General features: G+C 37.5%; 1 protein-coding gene across 1 annotated transcript in view; it reads right to left on the bottom strand.

Annotated features, from left to right (window-relative positions):
- Positions 1-24,166, bottom strand: part of ANKRD31 (ankyrin repeat domain 31) — a 170,485-nt gene that overhangs the window by 67,317 nt on the left and 79,002 nt on the right. Inside the window, exons 12-14 of the mRNA XM_007975603.3 lie at positions 15,033-15,177; positions 9,412-9,464; positions 6,824-8,339 (exon numbers count right to left, since the gene is read on the bottom strand). Coding sequence (XP_007973794.3) covers positions 6,824-8,339; positions 9,412-9,464; positions 15,033-15,177 — 1,714 coding nt within the window. The remainder of the gene's footprint in view (positions 1-6,823; positions 8,340-9,411; positions 9,465-15,032; positions 15,178-24,166) is intronic.

Genomic DNA, 24,166 nt, shown 5'->3' with positions numbered 1-24,166 from the left:
ACTTGCTTCAGTTCTATCTACACTCATCTCATTCTCAGTAGTCCTTTAACAATGATTATTTTTAAGATAAACTGAGATATTATAAAAAATCCTCTTTCTACAGCCATTCTGTATCTCAATGGGTGTATTCCTGATCACATAGATGCCAAGTACCAAACTATGGACTATGGTTTTCTATTTTTCTTTCACAAAATGTGCTGTACAAGATCATTAACCAAAGATTTTGTTTTTTAAATCTCTTCCTTGCAATACAAGTTATACAGACTTAAGTTGGAACTAAAAGTAATGAACTGATCATGTTTTCCCCCTATTTCCTGCCAAAACCATGCTAAAATGACAGTAAAATAAAATTTAAAGTACCATATCAAAAAAAAAAAAAAAAGAGGAAACAATAAAGGACAAAGACTTCAACCAATTTGGGGGGATTAGAAAGTCACTGATGGAGAAGAGTGAACTGACTTGGCAGAATGGGGAATGCTCCAACACAAGGGAATTGTAGAGAGAGAGCCAGTCTGAACTCAAGCACTCCACACTTGGGCATATGAGGCACTACAGAAGGCAGGTGTATGGAACAGTGGGGGCAGGGGCTGGGCAGTTGGTTAATATCTTTTATATAAGATCTTTTACATAGAAAAGTTGGGACTCCAAGTTTCCTTCCCCAACCCTCAACTGACTAGCAACCACTCCTCTTATCCCAGATCTCCAACCCAAAGCCAGGAACCTGAAGGTTTGTTTTCTACAGAAACTGCATCAGGGCCAGGCACAGTGGCTCATGTCTGTAATCCGAGCATTCTACTAAAAATACAAAAATTAGCCTGGCATGGTGGTGGATGCCTGTAATCACAGCTACTGTGGAGACTGAGGGAGGAGAATCACTAGAACCTGGGATGTGGAAGTTGCCCTGAACCAAGATTGAGCCACTGCACTCCAACCTGGGAGACACAGATAGACTCCGTCTCAAAAAAAAAAAAAAAAAAAGAAAGAAACAAAGAAACTGCATTAGAGAAGGTACAGATTGAGATGCAAAGCAAAATAAATGGATACGGTGATGAAACAGAAAATATTTGTTAAATCAGTGGTATCAGCACCATGGAGGAAACTTGCTAGAAATGCAAATTCCCCAGTCTACTCCAAACTTACTTTGGAGGACAGACTAAAATGGCTCCTAATGATCCTCACCATCTGGTATTTATGACTTTGTGTACTCTTCTTCTCTTGAATAGCTTGCTTCTAACCAATAGAATATTTCAACACTGAGGGTATTTCATTTAACTGATTAGGTTAAAAGAGATTGTAACATTTTCTGTCCTGCTAGCAGACTTGCTGTATTGCCTTCAGCTTGTATGCTTTGATGATGCAAGTAGCCATGTTGGAGAAGCCCACCCAGCAAGAAACTGAGGATGGCCACCAGCCAATCACCAGTGAGAACTGAGGCCCTCAGCCAACCATCCTCAAGAAATCGAATTCTGCCAACAATCACATGAGCTTGAAAGTGTATCCTTCCCTAGCAGAGCCTTCAGACGAGACCCCAGTCCTGGCCAACACTTTGCTGCCTATGAACAATCCTGTTAGAGGTCCCAACTAAGCCATGCCTGATTCCTGACCTACAGAAAGTATGAGCTAGTAAGTGTGTAATAGAGACAACTAACACACCTACTGAATCAGATTCTTTGAGGGTAGGGCCCAGCAATCTGTGTTTTAACAAGCTTTTCAGGTAATTCTGATGCAAACTAAGGTTTGAGAACCACTGCATTAAACTTTGGGATAATCTTCTTGCTCTACTTCCTAAATGTCATCAACTATGTATATGGTTTCAGGGCAAGAGATAAAAAGATTAGAGAACTGTTCTCTAAAAAATGGATTCTTGGGTTATATGAATCACAGGGAAGAATGACAGTCTCATTTATCTTTTCCACTGGCACCCAGACAAAAACATATTGCTCTTTAGAGATTAGCAATCCAAAATTCTTTATTGGAAGAATTAAAAACATATATATATATATATATAAAAGAATATATTTGAAAATTATATCTAAGACTGTGGGACTGCAGACTGCAAGTATGAATAGAAAAATCTCTCCCAGCTGGGCACAGTGCCTCACACTTGTAATCCTTGCACTTTGGGAGGCTGAGGCAGGAGGAGTTTGAGACTAGTCTGGGCAACACAGGGAGATCCCATTTCTTAAAAAAATTTTAAAAATTAGCTGGGTTTGGTGGCATGTAGTCCCAGCTACTGAGGGATGCTGGGGTGGGAGAAGCATGTGAGCCTGGGAGGTCAAGTTTGCAGTGAACTGTGATTGTGCCACTGCTCTCTAGCCTGCGTGACAGACAAGACCCTGTCTCAAACAACAACAACAACAACAACAACAACAACAACAATTCCCAAATAATTCTTACTGTGGATGGTATAAATTCTTGTTTCTGGTGTGTTTGCAGCAAAGAAGGTAGCCATGTAATACACATTTTGGAGGAAAAATTCAAAAACTTCTCAATGTTACTAACATCATAAGTTTGTACAGCATTGACTAAAAATTTAAAATAACAAAATCTGACAGAAATTCAAAAGGAATGCTAAACCTCTTCAAAAACTCCACTGTAGTTTGGAATGTGATGTTACTATTAATAAGCATAATGCTATTAAATACTTAGATTTCTCTCCATTTTTATGTGACCAGTGTTTTCTTCTCGGAAGCTTTCAGGATCTTCTCTTTATTCCTGTTCTGAAATTTCAGTGAGGTGCCTTGTTCACTGTACAGACGCTAAGTGATACTTTCAATATGGAAATGCCTATCTCATTTCTTGTATTCTTTCTTTAATGATTTCTTCTACTGTTCACCCACTGTTCTCCCTGGATTTCCTAGAGTGATCTTTAATTTTCTTATCTTTTCTCTCCTATTTTCAGCTTTTTCTTTTTTTGTCCTTAGTAGACTTGTAAAGCTTTGCCTTGTAACCCTGCTACAGATATCTATATATTATCTATTTATTTAAATTTCTGTTTTAAACAACTAAAAGCTCTATATTGTCCTCTTATTGTTCCCTCTTGTCTATAGCTTTTTGGAAAAAAAAAATGTAGATGTTTCTTGATTCTTGTATAGTTTCTGTTTCTTCTGGGTTCCTTTGGTCTGCTTAGTTTACTTTGATATCTTTCACATTGGTGTTTTCTGCAAATACTTGTCGATCTCTGACTATCTGTTCATTCATATTTTAGTGAGGAAAACTAAAATCCTAACTGGAAATCTGTGGAGTGTGAGGGGAATGTGGCAGAACTCGGACATAGTTGAATTCACTGTCGGGTGATCAGCAGGAGGTAAGCCTGCCATTGTTTTAGGGAATCCCAGATGCCACTATCTAAAATTCTTACCTCTGGAACAGTTCAATTCTCTGCTCAAGTGGCTTACGGTCTGGTGGAATAATAGACATCTTAAAAATTACATTTAAATATGATTAAGTGCTGCTAGAGAGGTGTGAAGTTTCCTGTGGTAGCTGTAACAAATTACCACAAACTGGGTGACTTAAAACAACAGAATGTGTTCTCTCATAATTTGGAAACCAGAAATCCAAAATCAAAGTGTCAATGGGGCTGTACTCCCTGTGGAAGCTCTAGGAGAGAATCTTGCTGTGCCTCTTCTAACTTCTGATGGCTGTCAGCATTCCTTGGCTTCCTTGGCTGTGGCTACATTGCTCCTTTGCCTTCATCTCATCATCCCTTCTGTATGTTTCAAATCTCCTTTTCTTTCTCTCATAAGGACACAGTAATTAGATTTAGGGCCCACCTGGATAATCCAGGATGATCTCCTTATCTTAGGGTTCTTAACTTGAGGAAGGTAACAGTCATGCTTTTACTATATAAAGTAATAGTCGAAAACTACAGGGATTAGGATAGGGCATGTTTTGGGGGGCTAGCATTCAACCCACTATAGGAAGTATGTATAAGAAGGATTTCAGTTTACATGAGAGGGGGAAAATGAAAGAATATTCATAGAGAATGCCTAATTCAGTGTCCTTCCTACCTCTTGACCGTATGTAAATCAACAGTGAATAATGTTTAACCTGAAGTGGTCCAGCCTATTGTTTATGACAGAACTATCTCCAAGACCTATCAAAGGATGCTTAGCTTGTCCATACTGTGAAACACACACAGTTCATTCATGTGACATAAAACAAAATAATGGCTATGTTTCTTTGATTTCCCTTATGTTAAAAGGGCTGAATGGAAGTATCTAAAGAATCTGACACATTTCACGCCTGCTGTCCCCACTGAATATTCTTGCTGTCTGCAGTTTACCTTATCTCCTCTAATATGATAAATTAGAAGTCATAGACAGAAGTATGACATGAATATATTTAAAGATTATCGGATTCTCAAGTGGTGCCTTAACAACAAATATCACTGAAATAGTCATATAAGTCAGTGAATAACTACAAAAAGAAACAATATATCTGAAAGTTTAGAAATTCCTTGAAGTAGACTGAATTGCTGCGCTTGATTTTGTAAACTTTAACCTATACAATTATAGGAATGCAAAGGTTGCAGGTCGTTTTTAAGAAACTTTGTTTTTTTCCGAAATTCTGAACTGTTTTGTGTTCTTGGCTATTAGCAGGCATGTGCATTTCTGACTCTGTTTTTTCTTTTACCTCCTCACAATTTCTTATAGTTATTCTGTCTCCACTGATGTTATCAGTTAATTCCTCATCTGAAACAAACATTTTGTAATATCAGTGTTGTTGTTCTCCTACCTGGTTATACAACCAGAAAATAGAATTTCTAACTTTTTTTTTTTTTTTTTTTTTTGAGACGGAGTCTTGCTCTGTCGCCCAGGCTGGAGTGTAGTAGCCGGATCTCAGCTCACTGCAAGCTCTGTCTCCCGGGTTTAGGCCATTCTCCTGCCTCAGCCTCCCGAGTAGCTGGGACCCAGGCGCCCGCCACCTCGCCCGGCTAGTTTTTTGTATTTTTTAGTAGAGACGGGTTTCACCGTGTTAGCCAGGATGGTCTCGATCTCCTGACCTCATGATCCGCTCGTCTCGGCCTCCCAAAGTGCTGGGATTACAGGCTTGAGCCACCACACCCAGCTGGAATTTCTAACTTTTTAAAGTTTCTGTTCCATGCTGGACTGTTTAAGGAAATGGAAGCTTTTAAAAATGTTTTTATGTAATAGACAAAAAGTTTGCTGGTTGCAGCTCTGATGGGAATACAGTAGATAGTTGAAATGAATAGAACTAACAATTTCCTGCTATCAAAATATTGTTAGGTTTCCTGATGCTAAATAAGTACTATATTAAAAAGCAACAGAAAGAGTGATAGAAATACTGTTTATTCAATCAATGGGAAAAGGATTCCCTGTTTAATAAATGGTGATGGGATAACAGGCTAGCCATATGCAGAAAACTGAAACTTGACCCCTTCCTTACACCTTAGACAAAAATTAACTCAAGATGGATTAAAGACTTATAAACGTAATACCCAAAACCATGAAATCCCTAGAAGAAAACCTAGGCAATACCATTCAGGACATAGACATGGGCAAACACTTCATGACTAAAACACCAAAAGCAATGGCAACAAAATCCAAAATAGACAAATGGGATCTTATTAAACTAAAGAGCTTCTGCACAGCAAAAGAAAGTATCATCAGAGTGAACAGGCAATCTACCGAATAGAAGAAAATTTTTGCGATCTATCCATCTGACAAAGGGCTAATATCCAGAATTTACAAGGAACTTAAACAAATTCACAAGAAAAAAACCCCATCAAAAAGTGGGCAAAGGATATGAACAGATACTTCTCAAAAGAAGACATTTATGTGGCCAAAAAACATATGATAAAAAGTTCATCATCACTGGTCATTAGGGAAACGCAAATCAAAGCCACAATGAGATACCATCTCACGCCAGTTAGAATGGCGATCATTAAAAAGTCAGGAAACAACAGATGCTGGAGAGGATGTGGAGAAATAGGAATGCTTTTACACTGTTGGTGGGAGTGTAAATTAGTTCAACCATTGTGGAAGACAATACAGTGATTCCTCAAGGATCTAGAACCAGAAATATCATTTGACCCAGCAATCCCATTACTGGGTATATACCCAAAGGATTATAAATCATTCTACTATAAAGACACATGTACATGTATGTTTATTATGGCACTGTTTACAATAGCAAAGACCTGAAACCAACCCAAATGCTCATCAATGATAGACTGGTTTAAAAAATGTGGCACATATACACCATGGAATACCATGCAGCCATAAAAAAGGATGAGTTCATGTCCTTTTCAGGGACATGGATGAAGCTGGAAACCATCATTCTCAGCAAACTAACACAGGGAAGAAAACCAAACACCACACGTTCTCACTTATAAGTGGGAATTGAACAATGAGAACACATGGGGAGGGGGACATCACACACTGGGGCCTGTTGGGGGGTGGGGGGCTTCTGGAGGGATAGCATTAGGAGAAATACCTAATGTTAGACGATGGGTTGATGGGTATAGCAAACTACCATGGCACATATATACCTATGTAACAAATCTGCAGGTTCTACACATGTATCCCAGAACTTAAAGTATAATAATAATTATATTTTAAAAATACTGTTCATTACCATCAGTCAATATCAGCTTAGCAACCATCTTTGATAATATTGTTTTGACTTTCAAAGTAATCACTATTACTTAACTACTAGGCTTAGTGGCATCTCAAAATATGGCCCACATATCCTCATTCTTCTCAGTTTGGCCATCGGTTGAATACAATTCAGTTGGAAATTTCTATAAAAATAGTAAATCTATAGGAAATGTGTACAGATTAAGCAATATTACTAATACCTGGTTTGTGAGAAATTTCCTTCTTTTCTCTTTGACTAAGTTGTGAGATGTTGGCCAATTCTTTATTCATATTGTCAGTGGAATGAGAATCTATACCATGTATAGTCTCACTTTCCAGATGGTTTTGTCTCCTTTTTTCAACTTTAGTAGTTTCTATTACTTGAGAATGAACAACTAAGGATAAAGGCTCATTTGAATAAATTATTTTTTTGTCTCTGTCAGTGTAATTTCTTTCAGTGTCACAATTCTTTGCCACCTCTTCCACAATATGTGTATCTGCTTGTTTCATTAAAAAAGTTGGTTCTCTGGGAATATAATCCTGTGGCTTTTTGAATAGCTCCACATGGTTAGTCAACTTTGAAACCTCATGTGTTGAAAGTGTTCTCATACAAGCCAGGGAATTTTGCTCAGGATTGCCATGTGAGTGATCAAAAGAAGGTCCAAATATGCATTGTTCATAATTTGCAACATGTTCAGAAATAACTGCATTATCTGAATGAGAAAAATTAACAGCTTCCTGTTCTGGAAGTGTGGTTAGGCTGACTGCTTGTAACTCATTCTCCTGTGAAAAATGATCTTCAGAAACTAAAAACTGTTGAAAATCCTTTTCTCTTCTATTTGTTAAATTCTCCTTAAAATTACAGTGTTTTTTGCAGCCTGTAGAACACATCACCTTTTTAGATGTTACAGCCTTCTCAGAGGTACAGCAATCATCATCATCATTATCAGAATTTCCCTTTACAAAGGAAAGGAAAGAATTTTCCCATTTGTTAAATCTCTCATCTTTTTGGACCAAGTTACTGTTTTCATAAGATTTATAAAGTACATGGTGTTGTTCCTGGAGAGTGTGAGGCTGCTTATCTGTAGTAACTAGTGGTAACATGATTTCTTTATGTAATGAAAGTCCTGGGAAAGAAACAGCTTCAGTTTGGTCAATGGATTCTAACTCCAAGCATTGAACTTCTTGACTATCTGATAAATCCAGGTTCTGGATGTGTGTCTCTTTGGAAACCGAACAAGCCTCAGTACTATTATCTAATCCATTTTTCAGGCTTGACAGAGTTAAGCTGGAAGGTTCACACGATTCTTCTGGAAGGTCATTAAGGGTTTCTAGAATACACTGCTGATAGGTAACCAATCTGTTTATTCTCCTGGAAGGAGAGACAGCTAGTGTCTTTCTTGGATTACAGTCTACATCATCTACTTGAGTCCTTTTACGTTGTGTTTTTCTTCTTCCTATACCTTTTGGCACATTTGTGTTGGGATCTTTGACGTTATGGAGATTGCCCTTCCTGAGTCCTGTAGAGTATATCTGGTTAAGAGTTGATTGTTTATGCTTGGATTTACCAAATTTTGTGTTTTGGGGATCTTTTTGGTAATGTTCATATACATCTTCTTTATTTATAAATAAACTCTCTTTGCTTCCTTTATTGACTTTTACATGTTCCAGCTTCTGTCTGTTGGAATTTTCATTATAAACATGCCAAATGTGACTTTTAGAACTGAATTTTGGTTTCTATAGGAAAAAAATATATAGTTAGCTTTAAATTTCAGCTGTAGTACTATATCAACTCAATCTGGATTATTGATAAATAAACTATTATTTGATTCAAACTATTATTTCTAATTCAATCTAACCACAGATCCTGCTGGGATATAGCCAACCTGATATTTGGGAAACATAGACTAACAGAAGAAAGGCAAATGTAATAGAGTTAGACTCTGCATGTATACTAATCTTTATTTTCTACTGTAGATTTTAATTCCTTCTTGCCAGTATTTTAGCACTACTAATCTTATTAAACATAATAAAAAAGTTTAATCTACTTAATTTGTATAGGCTTTTAAAGTAATCAGATCAAAGTTTCCTTTACAAGGAAACTCTGTGCTGGTGTACATCTTCTGTGTCTAGTGGGTTGGAGCTATTCCTTTGAGCTGTAAACAAAAAGAGAAAATCAAAGAAAGCAGATTCCAGTAGTCAGACTCTAAACTTTACAACGAAGCTTTACACAGATGCTTTAGAAACACTCTCCTCTCCCAATTGTTATATAGGCGGAGCTAGAATTAGGGGTTTCTTCTTCTGGTATCTAGGAGAACTATGGGATAGAAGCAGAAAAACTGACTTAAAAACAGGAAGACAGATATGCTCTTCAACTGGTCTGTATGAAAAAATTATTATGGGCTGCTAAGATTAAAACAGGAACACAGCTTCCTCTCATTCACCACAATTCAAGTACCAGATGAAGAGTAACTGCCCACCATGTAAAGTTTGAAGGGATGGGCTAATACCTTTGACTCCTTCCTGTACTATGCTTAGGCCACAGGAAATTAGACATGGTTGATAAACCTTAGGCTCCATAAAGAGGAGGAGGAAGTAAATGATTACCAATATATTAGAGTGCCCAGATATGCTACAAACTAACAGCCCAGAACCCTCTGATTCTCATGCAATTATTCTAGTGTCTTAAAAGCAAATGTGAAGTCACTATTACTAAAGCTTCAGCAGTCTTTCTCTTCCCTTTGATAATCTATAAAACAACCAGAAGTTATATCCCTATAAAAATGTTTATTACTAAACATAGATATACCTTGTGTTGGTATACATCCTCTATGTCTAGTGGGTCAATGCTACTCCTTTGAGCTGTGAACAAAAAGAGAAAATCAATGAAAACAGCTTATAGTGTTTAGACTTTAGACTTCTAAAACCCACCAGTCCTTTGCCATGAGAAAACCAAGTGGAATAAATGAAATTATGCAAACATTTTATATTAAAATTGGCACATACAACATTCCTATAATTTCCATATTAGAAATCAAATACTATCTTAAGAGAGCTAAAACATTTATATAGGGAAAGCAAAACAGATCTAACAAAATAACTAATACTAAAGATTGGCACTAAACTCAGTATTTATTTTCCCCACAGATATATCCAGATACGACCTCTTCATTCAATAGATTATGTAACTGTGTGCAAGCTACTTTTATAAAGTGAAAAATTATTTTATAATTAATTAGATTATCATCTCCTAATATGTCTGCTTAATAAAGTCCTAACTGAATGCTGCATTCTCTTCAAAGTAAAACATACACAGATGGAAAAGGCCAATCATCTTATGAATGTACAGGGTGAAAAAGATTATTTTTTAAAAGCCTAAGTTGATAATAAAAAGAATTATTTTAGTGTCTCTTTCATAGCCTCCTTTACATACTGAAAGTAGCATTAAAGTTACCTATATATGCATTTGGCTACAAAAGATAAAAACCTAGAAACAATGACTTACACACAGGAAATATTCAAAGAATATTTGACAGAGGAAGGAATAAATTAATGAACATCTTAGATGTGATACATAACACAAATTTCCCTAAATATAAGCTAGAAATGTAAAATATTTTAATGAGGATGTAATTCGAAAACAGAGCAATTTAATTTATTTCTTGGGGACAATTTTCATGATAGCAATCAAATTATGAGCTGCATAATGAAGTCTGACATTGATTCATTCATGTTATACAGGTGAAAAAAGTCAAACATAATGTCCTTTTACCAAGCAAAAAGGAGCTATTCCTTTGGAGCACCGTCGCTGGGGACTCACTCCAGAGTTTCAGTCTTGATTCTCATCTGCTTACCAGCTGGCTGATCTTGAGCAAATTTCTTAATGTCTCTGCCTCCATAAAATGCCCATAAATGAAAGCCAATAATAATTTCAACCTTATAGAATGGTGAAGATTAAATTATATAATCCATGTAAAGTGTTTACATGAATACTAGGTATAGAGAAAGTGCTCCATTATTATTGTTATCATTTTCTAAGAGCAAAAGGACACTATACCTTCTCCAAACCTTTGATCTTAAATAAAAGAGTAGAAAAATCATATTTTCCAGAAACCACCCTGCAAGGGACATGGTTCCTAAGAGAATCTGGAAGGAAGAACAGGGCTTTATTTTCTCTCAGTTTTAAGACTTTACACTCCCTAACACAACCAACTTAATACCCAGGTATAAATTCTGAGGTGGTGAAATTTGGTGATATAGCTATATTATTTTTCCTCTGCCACTCTGAGTTCCCATAAGGTACTGGGAACTGTGTTGAGATATTTACATATATTAACTTCAGTAGTCACATTAACAATCCCATAGGTAAACAGAGGCATAGATATTATAAACCCAAGTTTACAGATAAGAAAATTAGAAATGTTAATTCACCCTATAAGCTTTATAGCCTTTGAGCCTATAAAGTTAGGACTGAACCTTGTCCTACATCAAAGTAGATATATTTCACTTTAAGCTAGAAAAGCAGCAAATATATTTTATATGAAGAAAGTTCTTTATTCATCATTCCCATACTTGAAAGCTCTCCATCTGGAATTTAAAAATGAATATTTTCTTTATTTAAGTGAAATAATATTCTCTATTTACATACAAATATTCTTAATGAACCTAATTTTGCATTCATATTGAAAAGTAGGCTGATAATTAATCCTGGAATTTGAAAGTTCAAACTTAAGAAATATTCAAACCATCTGGTGAAGCATGATAATGCAACACATCAACCCATCTTAGTAAATTCTCTCACAAAGGAAGAGTGGGAGCTTAGTACCATGGAGAAATGTTTGGAATTCCTTTACATGAAATAAATTTCACTGGGTAGGAATAGATTAAAAGTGGGCACTGGCCAACAGGGGATTCTGGATTTGGAGAAAGGACTAGAATGCTGTAGCAAGCATTCCCAGAAGAGCAAAACAATGCATGTTGTAATTATTTAAAATAGAGAAATCAAGCAGTTAAGCAGATTATCAAAGCAATAATTTAAAAATATACTTTTGCCTCCAACTTAATAGTTTATTTGCAATTTTCCATATAGCTTAAAATGTTAATATGATTGTTTTAATAATTTATCTTAATGTGCTTTTACAGACCTGGCTTCAACAAGTTACTGTCTGTCTCATTTCTCATGCAATTTGGCTACTCGGAAGGAAGTCTTTTGCTCTAATGAACCACTAATTAATTACTCCTGATAGCCTTCAATTATCAATGAAATTTTCTCTTTACTATAAAAGTAGAATATTTTGATCCAGGACTTAGTTCTCAGTCAATAGCATTCAGACAACTGCATTTCTTGATCAAGTATATTATTTATAAAATAAGTGGCCATAAAATAATAAATAGATCCATTAACCCTAAAGAAAAACTAGTCTCATGACTGGTTGTTAGATTGCTCAGTTGCACCTAATTTTCAGTAACAGACACACCCAACAATAATTGGAATAACTGTTTTATATTAAATAGAATGCAGCTGGGAAGATTGATATGGTTTGGCTGCGTCCTCATCCAAATCTTTCTTGAATTGTATCTCCCATAATCCCCATGTGTCACGGGAGGAACCCAGTGGGAGGTAATTGAATCATGGGGGCAGGTTTTTCCCATGCTGTTCTCCTGATAGTGAATAAGTCTCACAGCATCTGATGGTTTTATAAAGGGCTGTTCCCCTGCACTTATCCTTGCTGCTGCCATGTGAAGAAGGATGTGTTTGCTTCCCCTTCAGCCATGATTGTAAGTTTCCTTAGGCCTCCCTAGTCCTGTGGAACTGTGAGTCAAGTAAACCTCTTTCCTTTATAAATTACCCAGTCTCAGGTATGTCTTTATTAGCAGACTGAGAACAAACTGATACAGAGATGTACTTTAAATTTCATTTAAAACCATTTAGATCAGGAAAAGATCTTTTCTAATAGATTTATCAAAGGGTTTGTGTTGGCATTTAATCATTAACCAAGATAGATATGTAATATCTGTCCTGTTATCCTCTTGGACATGAAGGAGGCTGGGTTATGTGTCTTTGTTATGTATTCTCATAGGGCCTGAGCATTCTTTTATCACGTTCTTCATTGTAATTGCTTGCTATCCCTGTTTCTTATTCATCTTGTATTATTAGGCTGTAGCACTATTTAGTGTTTGACACATAGCAACCCTGATAGAATGAATGAATGAATGAATCACTTTCCACAGAAAATAAATTCCAGTGGAGGTGGGTTAGAGAGCATCTGTTGTTTTGCCTGCCCAGCACATATCCTCAGAGGCAGCTCTCTGAAGAGAGATACCATTGGTTCCTGCTGCCTAGATCCCTGGAGTTCCTTTTATTCTTGACCTTTCTAAGGTCTGGATCTTCAGTTTTTCCTTTAATTCTCGTGTTGTTCTGTCAAAAAGCTCCCTTTTCAGCCTTAGGTTGATTATTTGCTGTCAAAGAACTTTGAATTTATATTTGTATCAAAGAAGTGACAACAGCCACAGCGGTATTATTTGTCCCCAGGAAGACACAGAGCTTTAGCAGAGGATAGGTTTCCACTGCCAGCCTAAGTTTTGTTCTATTAAGGGAGAACTACAGGACGTGTACAGAGGCCCACTCACTTCACGGTTAGAAGGATTTTTAGACTAAACTTTCCTGCGCACAAAGGGGGAACTGAAAACGTAGAACCCTTTGTTGTTAAAGATAATAATATATAAAAGCCTTTGGGAGAAAATATCTGTTGGGGAAATTTTTTATTAAACTATAGTTTAATAAATGGCAATAAAGCATATATTGATCTGTTGAATGGAAAGAATTTGTTTTTGTTTTTGTTTCAGAGGACTGACAATATTTATTCAATAAATATTTGCTGAATGCATGCTATATACAAGACACTTTAATATTAATCAGTAGACAAAGCAAAGATCCTTTCCTTCATGGAGCTTAGATTCTGGAGGAAAAAGACAGAAAATGAAAAATAAGTCAACTATCTAATGTGTTAGGTGATAAGTGCTATGGGGAATGTCCAAGCAGAGCAGGGTCAGAGGGAATGGAGTGTGTATAATGATTCTAAAAATATATCCATAGATTTTGTGAAACTCCTCCCTTTAAGAAGTGGAGCTTAATTCTGCTACCTTTGAGTGTGGACCAGACTTAGTGACTCACTTCTAACAAACAGAATATGGCAAAAGTGATGACATATCACTTTTGAGATTAGGTTATGGAAAGACTGGCTTTTGTCTTAGGTACATTCTCTTTCTCTTAGGTCACCTGCTCTGAGATAGCTGCCAGGTTGTCAGCAGGCTTATGGAGAAGCTAATGTGGCAAGTAGCTAAAGCCTTCAGCCAACAGCCAGCAATGATCTGGGGCCTGCCAACAATCATTTGTGAGTTTGAAAATGGATTTTCCTGTCCTAGTTGCAACGTCCTAGTTGCAACTTGAGATGACTACAACCTGTGACTGTCATCTAGAACCACTCAGTTAAACTGCTCCCAGAAACCTGACCTTCTGAAGCGATGTGAGATAAAACATGTTTGTTGTTTTAAGCTGCTAAGTATTAGGATTCATTGTTACATACTGATAGATAACTAATATAGTGAGGGTAAGAAGGAGGCAGTTACAGTATTAAATAGGGTGGTCTAGGCCTCGTTGAGAAGGTGACATTTGAACTAAGACTTGAAGGATGCTGGGGAGGCATATCTGAGGAAAAGCAAGGAGGCCAGCATGACTGAAGTTGAGTAACGGTGGTAGAAAGTACTAGTAAAAGGGGTTAACCAGTAGGGTGGCCAGCTGATACAGGAACTTCTAGGCTATTGTAAAGGATACTGGCTTTTCTTCTAGATTAAAGGGAGAGTCATTGCAGAGTTCAGAGCAGATGAATGTAGAGTTGTTACCAAAAAATCTAACAAATGTATTAGAGAGTAAAAACAATATGTCATGTATTTAAATTATGTTTACATAATTTTTTATTGAAAACTACAGATCAAGTTCTTTTGTTGTTCAATTTAATAGAGCAGTAGATGAGAGGGAAAAAGTATAGCCATAAGAAAATATTCTTAGGGAATGAATATAAATAATCCTGGCCATTTTCACTGAAAAGGATATAACCAAATTTAATTTACATCATATCATGTTATTTAGTCAATGGATTTTGGGGAAAAGAAACAAATTCATAAAAGGTTTCTTAATTGTTTACAATGTACAACCTGCAGAAAAATATTACCTTTCTTTTTTCTTTTAGAGTCCTTTGTGCATTTGCAAACAACTCAGTGTGATTTATTAAAAGAATGAAGAAAAGACACTATTGAATGGATTTTCTCAACACTCATGAGAAAAATAAATTTAATCTCTTTAATTCTAAACTAAATTTCTGTAACTTTACTGATGTGACAAATAGTTATAACAGGGCAGTTTAATCTTACCTGATGTCAGGCATTTTTGATGTTTAGGGATATATCTCTCAAGGAGACGCTTCATACATAAATCCTTGGCCTCATCCAAAGCACATTTTCCATCATCATTTCTAAATAATGGATCAGCTCCATTCAAAAGAAGTAACTCTGCCACCTAGAAAAAGGTTGCTTATATAAGGGAACCCAGATTGAGGGTATATTACTGTAAATGTGTGCTAGCAGACAACTCTAAGTAACATCAAATATATCTTTTGAAAACACAGTTTATATTTATCTATAAAGCCTTGTCCAATAAAAAAAGAATTAATGTAGTTGCTATTGAATTTTAATTTGTTGATACATGAGTTTCTTCTCAATAAAAAAAACTAAAGGAAGAATGAAAGGGAGAAAGAAAAAAAAAGAAGGTGGGAAGAGAAGAAAGGGAGAAGGAGGTAAGGGGGATGGAAGGTGGGAAAGCAGGCAGGCAGAAAGACAGGAGGCAAGAAAGGCTGAGGTAGAAATGTTGGTGGCTCAGCCACTAGTGAAATGAAGTTACCAAATACACAAATAATTAGTACTGGGCTCTATAGTAGTAAATACAATTTTAACAGGTTCCAGGAGATAATTACATCTTCCATCTATACCTGCGCTGCTGCTGCTCCTCCTCAGACTGTTGGGGAAAAAGTGATCAATCTGTTACTACTGTTACTACTTCTCAAACAACCTCCTCTATGCAGCTCTCCCTGAGCTCTCCCAATGTCTCACCACCCGCTGCTGCCCAGAGAAAAACGACTTCTCCTTCCTTTCACACACATGTTACTGCCCAATATACTCTATATTATGCTTATTTCTTTCATATCAGTCTCTCCTAGTGTACTCTAACTTTCTTGAGGGTGGAACTATGTTTTTCTTTCTAAAAATAATTTATTATTTTTCAGCAGGAAATTAATGAATATGGTTCAAAATACAGAAGGCTCAGACGAAAATACAATGTAAAATAAGTTTCCCTCCTCTACCCCTGTACTATTATTTTTTCCTCAGTCAGCCCTGGTTAGTTTATTCTGAATTTTTCCAGCAATAGTCTAGTCTAATAGGCATATATATATATATATGTATATATGTATGTATACATAATATGTGTGTATACATATTTTTCTTACACAAATGGTCATATATTATATACACTCTGTATTTTGCCTTCTTTCCCCCACCCTCCCAACAAGTCCTTAGAAACTGTTCCATATCAGTGTAGACTACACTTCCTCATTCTTTTCAGCAGCTAAGTAATAGTATACTATATGAACGTACTATAATTTATTTCACCAGTACCCTATTAATGGATATTTAAGTAGCTTCAAAGCTTTTACTACAGATATATGTCTTCATATTCCCAGAGACTATCTTAGTGTCTTACGTGAAGTAAATACTAAAAAGTATTGTTTAGTAAAAGAATGAATGTAGGGCAGGAAGGATATGGTGAGTAGGCTTTAAAGTAACATTATACTAAAAGAAGCCTAAATTTCCATGTTAATGTATGGAATGAGAGGAAGGATATAAATTTCTATATAGTATATGTACCTAAAAATTAAAAGTACATATATATTTCCTTTTATAATAAAGCATCCTAGTCTACTAAAATAGTTTGAATCTTTCTCTCTTATCTTTGATATTATCTAGTTTGTGCCATTCATAAACACAACAGCTACACTTTCCTCATCTTCCTACAATAAAATGATTAGCACAAATTTATATTAGTCAGTTTTGTTTTGTTTTATTTGAGACAGTCTCCTTCTGTTGCCCAGGCTGGAGTTCAGTGGCATGATCTTGGCTCACTGCAAACTCTGTCTCCCATGTTCAATCGATTCTTGTGCCTTAGCCTCCCAGGTAGCTGGGAAAAGGTGTGCACCACCACGCCTGGCTAATTTTTGTATTTTTAGTAGAAACAGGGTTTCACCTTGTTGGCCAGGCTGGTCTTGAACTTCTAACCTCAAGTGATCCACTCGCCTTGGCCTCCCAAAGTGTTGAGATTACAGGTGTGAGCCACTGCATCTGGCCACTGTGTCAGGCTTTTAAAGAAGACATATATCTCTCTTTTGAGATAATAACTAGATGGTCTCAGGTATACAACATCTCTTTTGAAACTACTTTTTAATCACTTCGTACTCTGAGGTGTGTGTGTATGTATGTGTGCATGTTCTTTTAGTGTTAATTCATGTTTAATTTTAACATATTAATTCATGTTTAAAATCATAAACGCAATATTCGTACATTGCAAAAAAAGTTAAAAATTACAGAAAGGTATTAAATGGAAAGTCAAGGTCCCTCCCGCACTTACTGTGGTAGGCTGAAAATGCCCCCTCATCCACCCTAACCAAAAGATACCAATGTCTTCATCTCTAGAACTTGTAAATGTCAACTTTATTTGGAAAAAAGATCTTTGCAAATATGATTAAGTTAAGGATTTTGAGATTAGGGGCTTATCTTCAATGATCTCACTGAGCTTTAAATACCATCACAGGTATCCTTAAGAAAGAGGCTGAACAGGATTTCACATGTACACACAGAGGAAAAGGTGATGTGAAGTCAAGGAAGAGGTTGAAGTGATGCAGCCAAAATCAAGGAAGGCCGGTGGCCACTAGAAGCTGAAAGAGGCAAGTAACAGATTATCCTCTACAGCCTCTGGAGGGAGTCAAGCCCCACTGACATCTTGATTTTAGCCCAGTGATTCTGATTTTGGACTTCTAGTCTCTACAGCCGTGAGAGAATAAATTTCTGTTGCTTTAAGCCACCCAGTTTGTGCTGGGTTATAGCAGTCATAGGAAACCCATACAGATTTGGGTACCAGAAAGTGGGGTGCTATTGTAACAAATACCTAAAAATGTAGAAGTGGCTTTGGAACTGGAAAGCCTGGATTGTCTTGAACAGACATCTGGTAGAAATGTGGATGTTAAAGATCCTACCAGTGAGGGCTCAGGAGGAGCACATTAGAGAGAACCTGTGTCATCTTAGATAATGCATATATCATCATAAACAGAATGTTGGTGAAAAAATGAACATTAAAGGCATTATTGGCAACGGCTCAGAAGGAAATATAGAACATGTTTTTAGAAGCTGGAAGAAAGACATTCCTTGCTATATAATACCAGAAAGCCTAGATGTGTCCTGCAAGTTGTGTAAAAGCAGAACTTGTAAGTGCTAAACTTAGAGGTTTAGCTGAGGTGATTTCCAAGTGAAGCACTGAGAGTGCAACCTGGTTTCTTCTTAGGCATTATAGTAAAATGTGAGGAGAAAAAGATAAATTGAAGAAAGAACTGTTAGGCAAAAAGGATGATTTGGGAAATTCTGTCCATCAAGATTGGAAAAGATGGTAAAACTTGGAGATTCCTGTAAGAAAAGTGTGCTTTGTAGAGAAGACCAAGGGCATAGCTGGAAAACCTTTGTTAATGCTGAAAAGAGTAGGAATATGACTCACGGACCCATTCAACCATCTCAGCAGAAGCCAGAAATATAGGTGGGCCTGTGGAAAGATCTGTGAAAGATCCTGTTGTCTAATGGCATGAATCCCTGTGACACACATGGTAAACTCACAAGGTTTTTTGAAAATGCTGTCTCAGAAACACTGCATCTTAGACTGAAAGAGACAGAATGAAATGAAGAACTGCCAAGATTTTAGAGACAGTAAATAGGATAATGAAACTACTCACCTAAAAATGTATGCTACCCGTTAAAAGAAAAGAAAAGATAACACCAAGAACAGAAAGTTAGCAATGAGTGAAGAGTAACAGATGGCTGTGATATAATAGAGGCAGACTAGTCAGAAGCTTAGGAGATTAGCAAATAGATAGTTAAAGAGAGCCTGGCTAAAACTATAGTCCATCTTGGTGGTCCAGAAGAATGCTGTGTATATCCAAGGCAATGTCCTTTAAGGAGATGTTGGAGAGGAAACTTCTGAGTTACTGGTCCCTGGCTAAATGTAGGCCAAACTCAAAACTCCCTGAAGAATACACATAGTCTGTAAGCCACACCAGATCCAACAGTAAAATGTAAAAACCTTTCTGATTCAGGAAGATTAAACACGACCTCTAACCAATCAATAATTGACCACTAAATGGTCTTGAAGCAAGGGTATTCTGTTGGAAACCAGGATAAAGATAAAAACAAGAAAAAAACAATTTTGCAAACAGGGTCACAAGGTTGCAAATGGTGAGAGAAATAGATTTCACAATTTATCAAACAAAGAAGCAACCCAAGTTGGGCATGTGGGTCAGGGGGACTCAGCATCCAGAGTTGCTATAATAGATTATCTTAAATGTCCAATTTTGGCTGGATGTAGTGGCTCATGCCTGTCCCAGTGCTTTGGGAGGCCAAGGCAGGAAGATGACTTGAGGCCAGCAGTTCTAAACCAGCCTAGGTAACACAAGCAAGATTCTATCTCTACAAAAAATAAAAGTAAAAATAATTTTTTAAAAAGCTGGGTGTGGTGGTGCATGCCTATTGTCACAATCACTCAGGAAGCTAAGGCAGGAGGATCACCTGTGCCCAAAAATTCGAGGCTGCAGTGAGCTATGATCACATCACTTCACTGCACTCCAGCCTGGGCAACAGAGTGAGATTCTGTCTCAAGAGAGACAGGGAGAGTGAGAAGGAGAGAAGAAGAGACATGAAAAGAAACACTAAAGTATGACCCATACATAGGATAGAAAGCAGTCATAGGAACTGCTTTGAGAGGGCCTATATTTGCAGAAAAACACTCTAAAACAGCTATTACAAATATGTTCAAAGAGCTGATGAAAGCCATGTTTAAAGAATTAAGAAAAAACATGGTGATAATGATTTATAAAATAGAGAATATTAATAAGCAGAAAGTTTTTAAAAAATCAAATGGAAATTCTGGGATTCAAAAGTATAATAACTTCACCAGAGGCCTCAACAGAAAGTTTAAGCTGACAGAAAAACAGAATCAGTGAATTTGGAGAGACAGATTAATAAAGATTACACAATCAGAAGAATAGATTTTTAAAAGAATGAATAAAAATGAACAGAACATCAGAGAAATATGGGGCATGATTAAGCACAACAACATACACATTACAGGAGTTCCAGAAAGACAGGAGAGAGAAAAAGGAGCCGAAAAAAAAATATTCAAAGAAATAATAGCTGAAAACTTCCCAAATTTGATGCAAAGCATTAATACACACATCTAAGAAGCACAGCATATTCTAAAAAAGATAAACACAAAGGGATATATATCTAGACATAATCAAAGTCAAAATGTTAAAAGTCAAAGATAAAATCATGAAAGCAGCAAAGGAAAAATAACTTATCATTTAGATAAGAACCCCAATAAAATTAACATCTCACTTATTAGAAACAATAAGGTCCAGAGACAATGGGATGAGACAGTCAAAATGCTGAAAGGAAAAAAAAAAACTGCCAAGCATGAATCTTATATCTAGCAAAACTATCTTTCAAAAATGAAGGCAAAATAAAGACATTCACAGATAAACAAAAGCTGATAGAAGATGGCCGAATAGGAACAGCTCCAGTCTCCAACTCCCAGCGCGAGCGACACAGAAGACTGGTGATTTCTGCATTTTCAACTGAGGTACTGGGTTCATCTCACTAGGGAGTGCCGGACAATCGGGGCTGGTCGGCTGCTGCAGCCCGACAAGCGAGAGCTGAAGTAGGGCGAGGCATCGCCTCACCTGGGAAGCGCAAGGGGGAAGGGAATCCCTTTTCCTAGCCAGGGGAACTGAGACACACAACACCTGGAAGATCGGGTAACTCCCACCCCAATACTGCGCTTTAAGGAAACGGGCACACCAGGAGATTGCATCCCACACCTGGCCGGGAGGGTCCCACGCCCATGGAGCCTCCCTCATTGCTAGCACAGCAGTCTGTGATCTACCGGCAAGGCAGCAGTGAGGCTGGGGGAGGGGCGCCCGCCATTGCTGAGGCTTAAGTAGGTAAACAAAGCCGCTGGGAAGCTCAAACTGGGTGGAGCTCACAGCAGCTCAAGGAAACCTGCCTGTCTCTGTAGACTCCACCTCTGGGGACAGGGCACAGTAAACAATAACAAACGCAGCAGAAACCTCTACAGACGCAAACGACTCTGTCTGACAGCTTTGAAGAGAGCAGTGGATCTCCCAACACGGAGGTTGAGATCTGAGAAAGGACGGACTGTCTGCTCAAGTGGGTCCCTGACCCCTGAGTAGCCTAACTGGGAGTCATCTCCGACTAGGGGCAGTCTGACACCCCACACCTCACAGGGTGGAGTACTCCCCTGAGAGGAAGCTTCCAAAACAAGAATCAGACAGGTACACTCGCTGTTCAGCAATATTCTATCTTCTGCAGCCTCTGCTGCTGATACCCAGGCAAACAGGGTCTGGAGTGGACCTCAAGCAATCTCCAACAGACCTACAGCTGAGGGTCCTGACTGTTAGAAGGAAAACTATCAAACAGGAAGGACACCTACACCAAAACCCCATCAGTACGTCACCATCAGCAAAGACCAGAGGCAGATAAAACCACAAAGATGGGGAAAAAGCAGGGCAGAAAAGCTGGAAATTCAAAAAATAAGAGCACATCTCTCCCGGCAAAGGAGCGCAGCTCATCGCCAGCAACGGATCAAAGCTGGACAGAGAATGACTTTGACGAGATGAGAGAAGAAGGCTTCAGTCCATCAAACTTCTCAGAGCTAAAGGAGGAATTACGTACCCAGCACAAAGAAACTAAAAATCTTGAAAAAAAAGTGGAAGAATTGATGGCTAGAGTAATTAATGCAGAGACGGTCATAAACGAAATGAAAGAGATGAAAACCATGACACGAGAAATACGTGACAAATGCACAAGCTTCAGTAACCGACTCGATCAACTGGAAGAAAGAGTATCAGCGATTGAGGATCAAATGAATGAAATGAAGCGAGAAGAGAAACCAAAAGAAAAAAGAAGAAAAAGAAATGAACAAAGCCTGCAAGAAGTATGGGATTATGTAAAAAGACCAAATCTACGTCTGATTGGGGTGCCTGAAAGTGAGGAGGAAAATGGAACCAAGTTGGAAAACACTCTTCAGGATATCATCCAGGAGAACTTCCCCAACCTAGTAGGGCAGGCCAACATTCAAATTCAGGAAATACAGAGAACGCCACAATGATACTCCTCGAGAAGAGCAACTCCAAGACACATAATTACCAGATTCACCAAAGTTGAAATGAAGGAAAAAATCTTAAGGGCAGCCAGAGAGAAAGGTCGGGTTACCCACAAAGGGAAGCCCATCAGACTAACAGCAGATCTCTCGGCAGAAACTCTTCAAACCAGAAGAGAGTGGGGGCCAATATTCAACATTCTTAAAGAAAAGAATTTTCAACCCAGAATTTCATATCCAGCCAAACTAAGTTTCATAAGTGAAGGAGAAATAAAATCCTTTACAGATAAGCAAATGCTTAGAGATTTTGTCACAACCAGGCCTGCCTTACAAGAGACCCTGAAGGAAGCACTAAACATGGAAAGGAACAACCGGTACCAGCCATTGCAAAAACATGCCAAAATGTAAAGACCATCAAGGCTAGGAAGAAACTGCATCAACTAACGAGCAAAATAACCAGTTAATATCATAATGGCAGGATCAAGTTCACACATAACAATATTAACCTTAAATGTAAATGGACTAAATGCTCCAATTAAAAGACACAGACTGGCAAACTGGATAAAGAGTCAAGACCCATCGGTCTGCTGTATTCAGGAGACCCATCTCACATGCAGAGACATACATAGGCTCAAAATAAAGGGATGGAGGAAGATTTACCAAGCAAATGGAGAACAGAAAAAAGCAGGGGTTGCAAAACTAGTCTCTGATAAAACAGACTTTAAACCATCAAAGATCAAAAGAGACAAAGAAGGCCATTACATAATGGTAAAGGGATCAATTCAACAGGAAGAGCTAACTATCCTAAATATATATGCACCCAATACAGGAGCACCCAGATTCATAAAGCAAGTCCTTAGAGACTTACAAAGAGACTTAGACTCCCATACAATAATAATGGGAGACTTCAACACTCCACTGTCAACATTAGACAGATCAACGAGACAGAAAGTTAACAAGGATATCCAGGAATTGAACTCATCTCTGCAGCAAGCAGACCTAATAGACATCTATAGAACTCTCCACCCCAAATCAACAGAATATACATTCTTCTCAGCACCACATCGCACTTACTCCAAAATTGACCACATAATTGGAAGTAAAGCACTCCTCAGCAAATGTACAAGAACAGAAATTATAACAAACTGTCTCTCAGACCACAGTGCAATCAAACTAGAACTCAGGACTAAGAAACACAATCAAAACCGCTCAACTACATGGAAACTGAACAACCTTCTCCTGAATGACTACTGGGTACATAACGAAATGAAGGCAGAAATAAAGATGTTCTTTGAAACCAATGAGAACAAAGATACAACATACCAGAATCTCTGGGACACATTTAAAGCAGTGTGTAGAGAGAAATTTATAGCACTAAATGTCCACAAGAGAAAGCAGGAAAGATCTAAAATTGACACTCTAACATCGCAGTTAAAAGAACTAGAGAAGCAAGAGCAAACACATTCGAAAGCTAGCAGAAGGCAAGAAATAACTAAGATCAGAGCAGAACTGAAGGAGATAGAGACACAAAAAACCCTCCAAAAAATCAATGAATCCAGGAGTTGGTTTTTTGAAAAGATCAACAAAATTGACAGACCACTAGCAAGACTAATAAAGAAGAAAAGAGAGAAGAATCAAATAGACGCAATAAAAAATGATAAAGGGGATATCACCACTGACCCTACAGAAATACAAACCACCATCAGAGAATACTATAAACACCTCTATGCAAATAAACTGGAAAATCTAGAAGAAATGGATAATTTCCTGGACACTTACACTCTTCCAAGACTAAACCAGGAAGAAGTTGAATCCCTGAATAGACCAATAGCAGGCTCTGGAATTGAGGCAATAATTAATAGCCTACCAACCAAAAAAAGTCCAGGACCAGATGGATTCACAGCTGAATTCTACCAGAGGTACAAGGAGGAGCTGGTACCATTCCTTCTGAAACTATTCCAATCAATAGAAAAAGAGGGAATCCTCCCTAACTCATTTTATGAGGCCAACATCATCCTGA

The sequence above is a fragment of the Chlorocebus sabaeus genome, chromosome 4, assembly GCF_047675955.1.
Source record: "Chlorocebus sabaeus isolate Y175 chromosome 4, mChlSab1.0.hap1, whole genome shotgun sequence".
NCBI lineage: Eukaryota > Metazoa > Chordata > Mammalia > Primates > Cercopithecidae > Chlorocebus > Chlorocebus sabaeus.
This window is presented reverse-complemented; position numbering and strand designations above follow the sequence as displayed.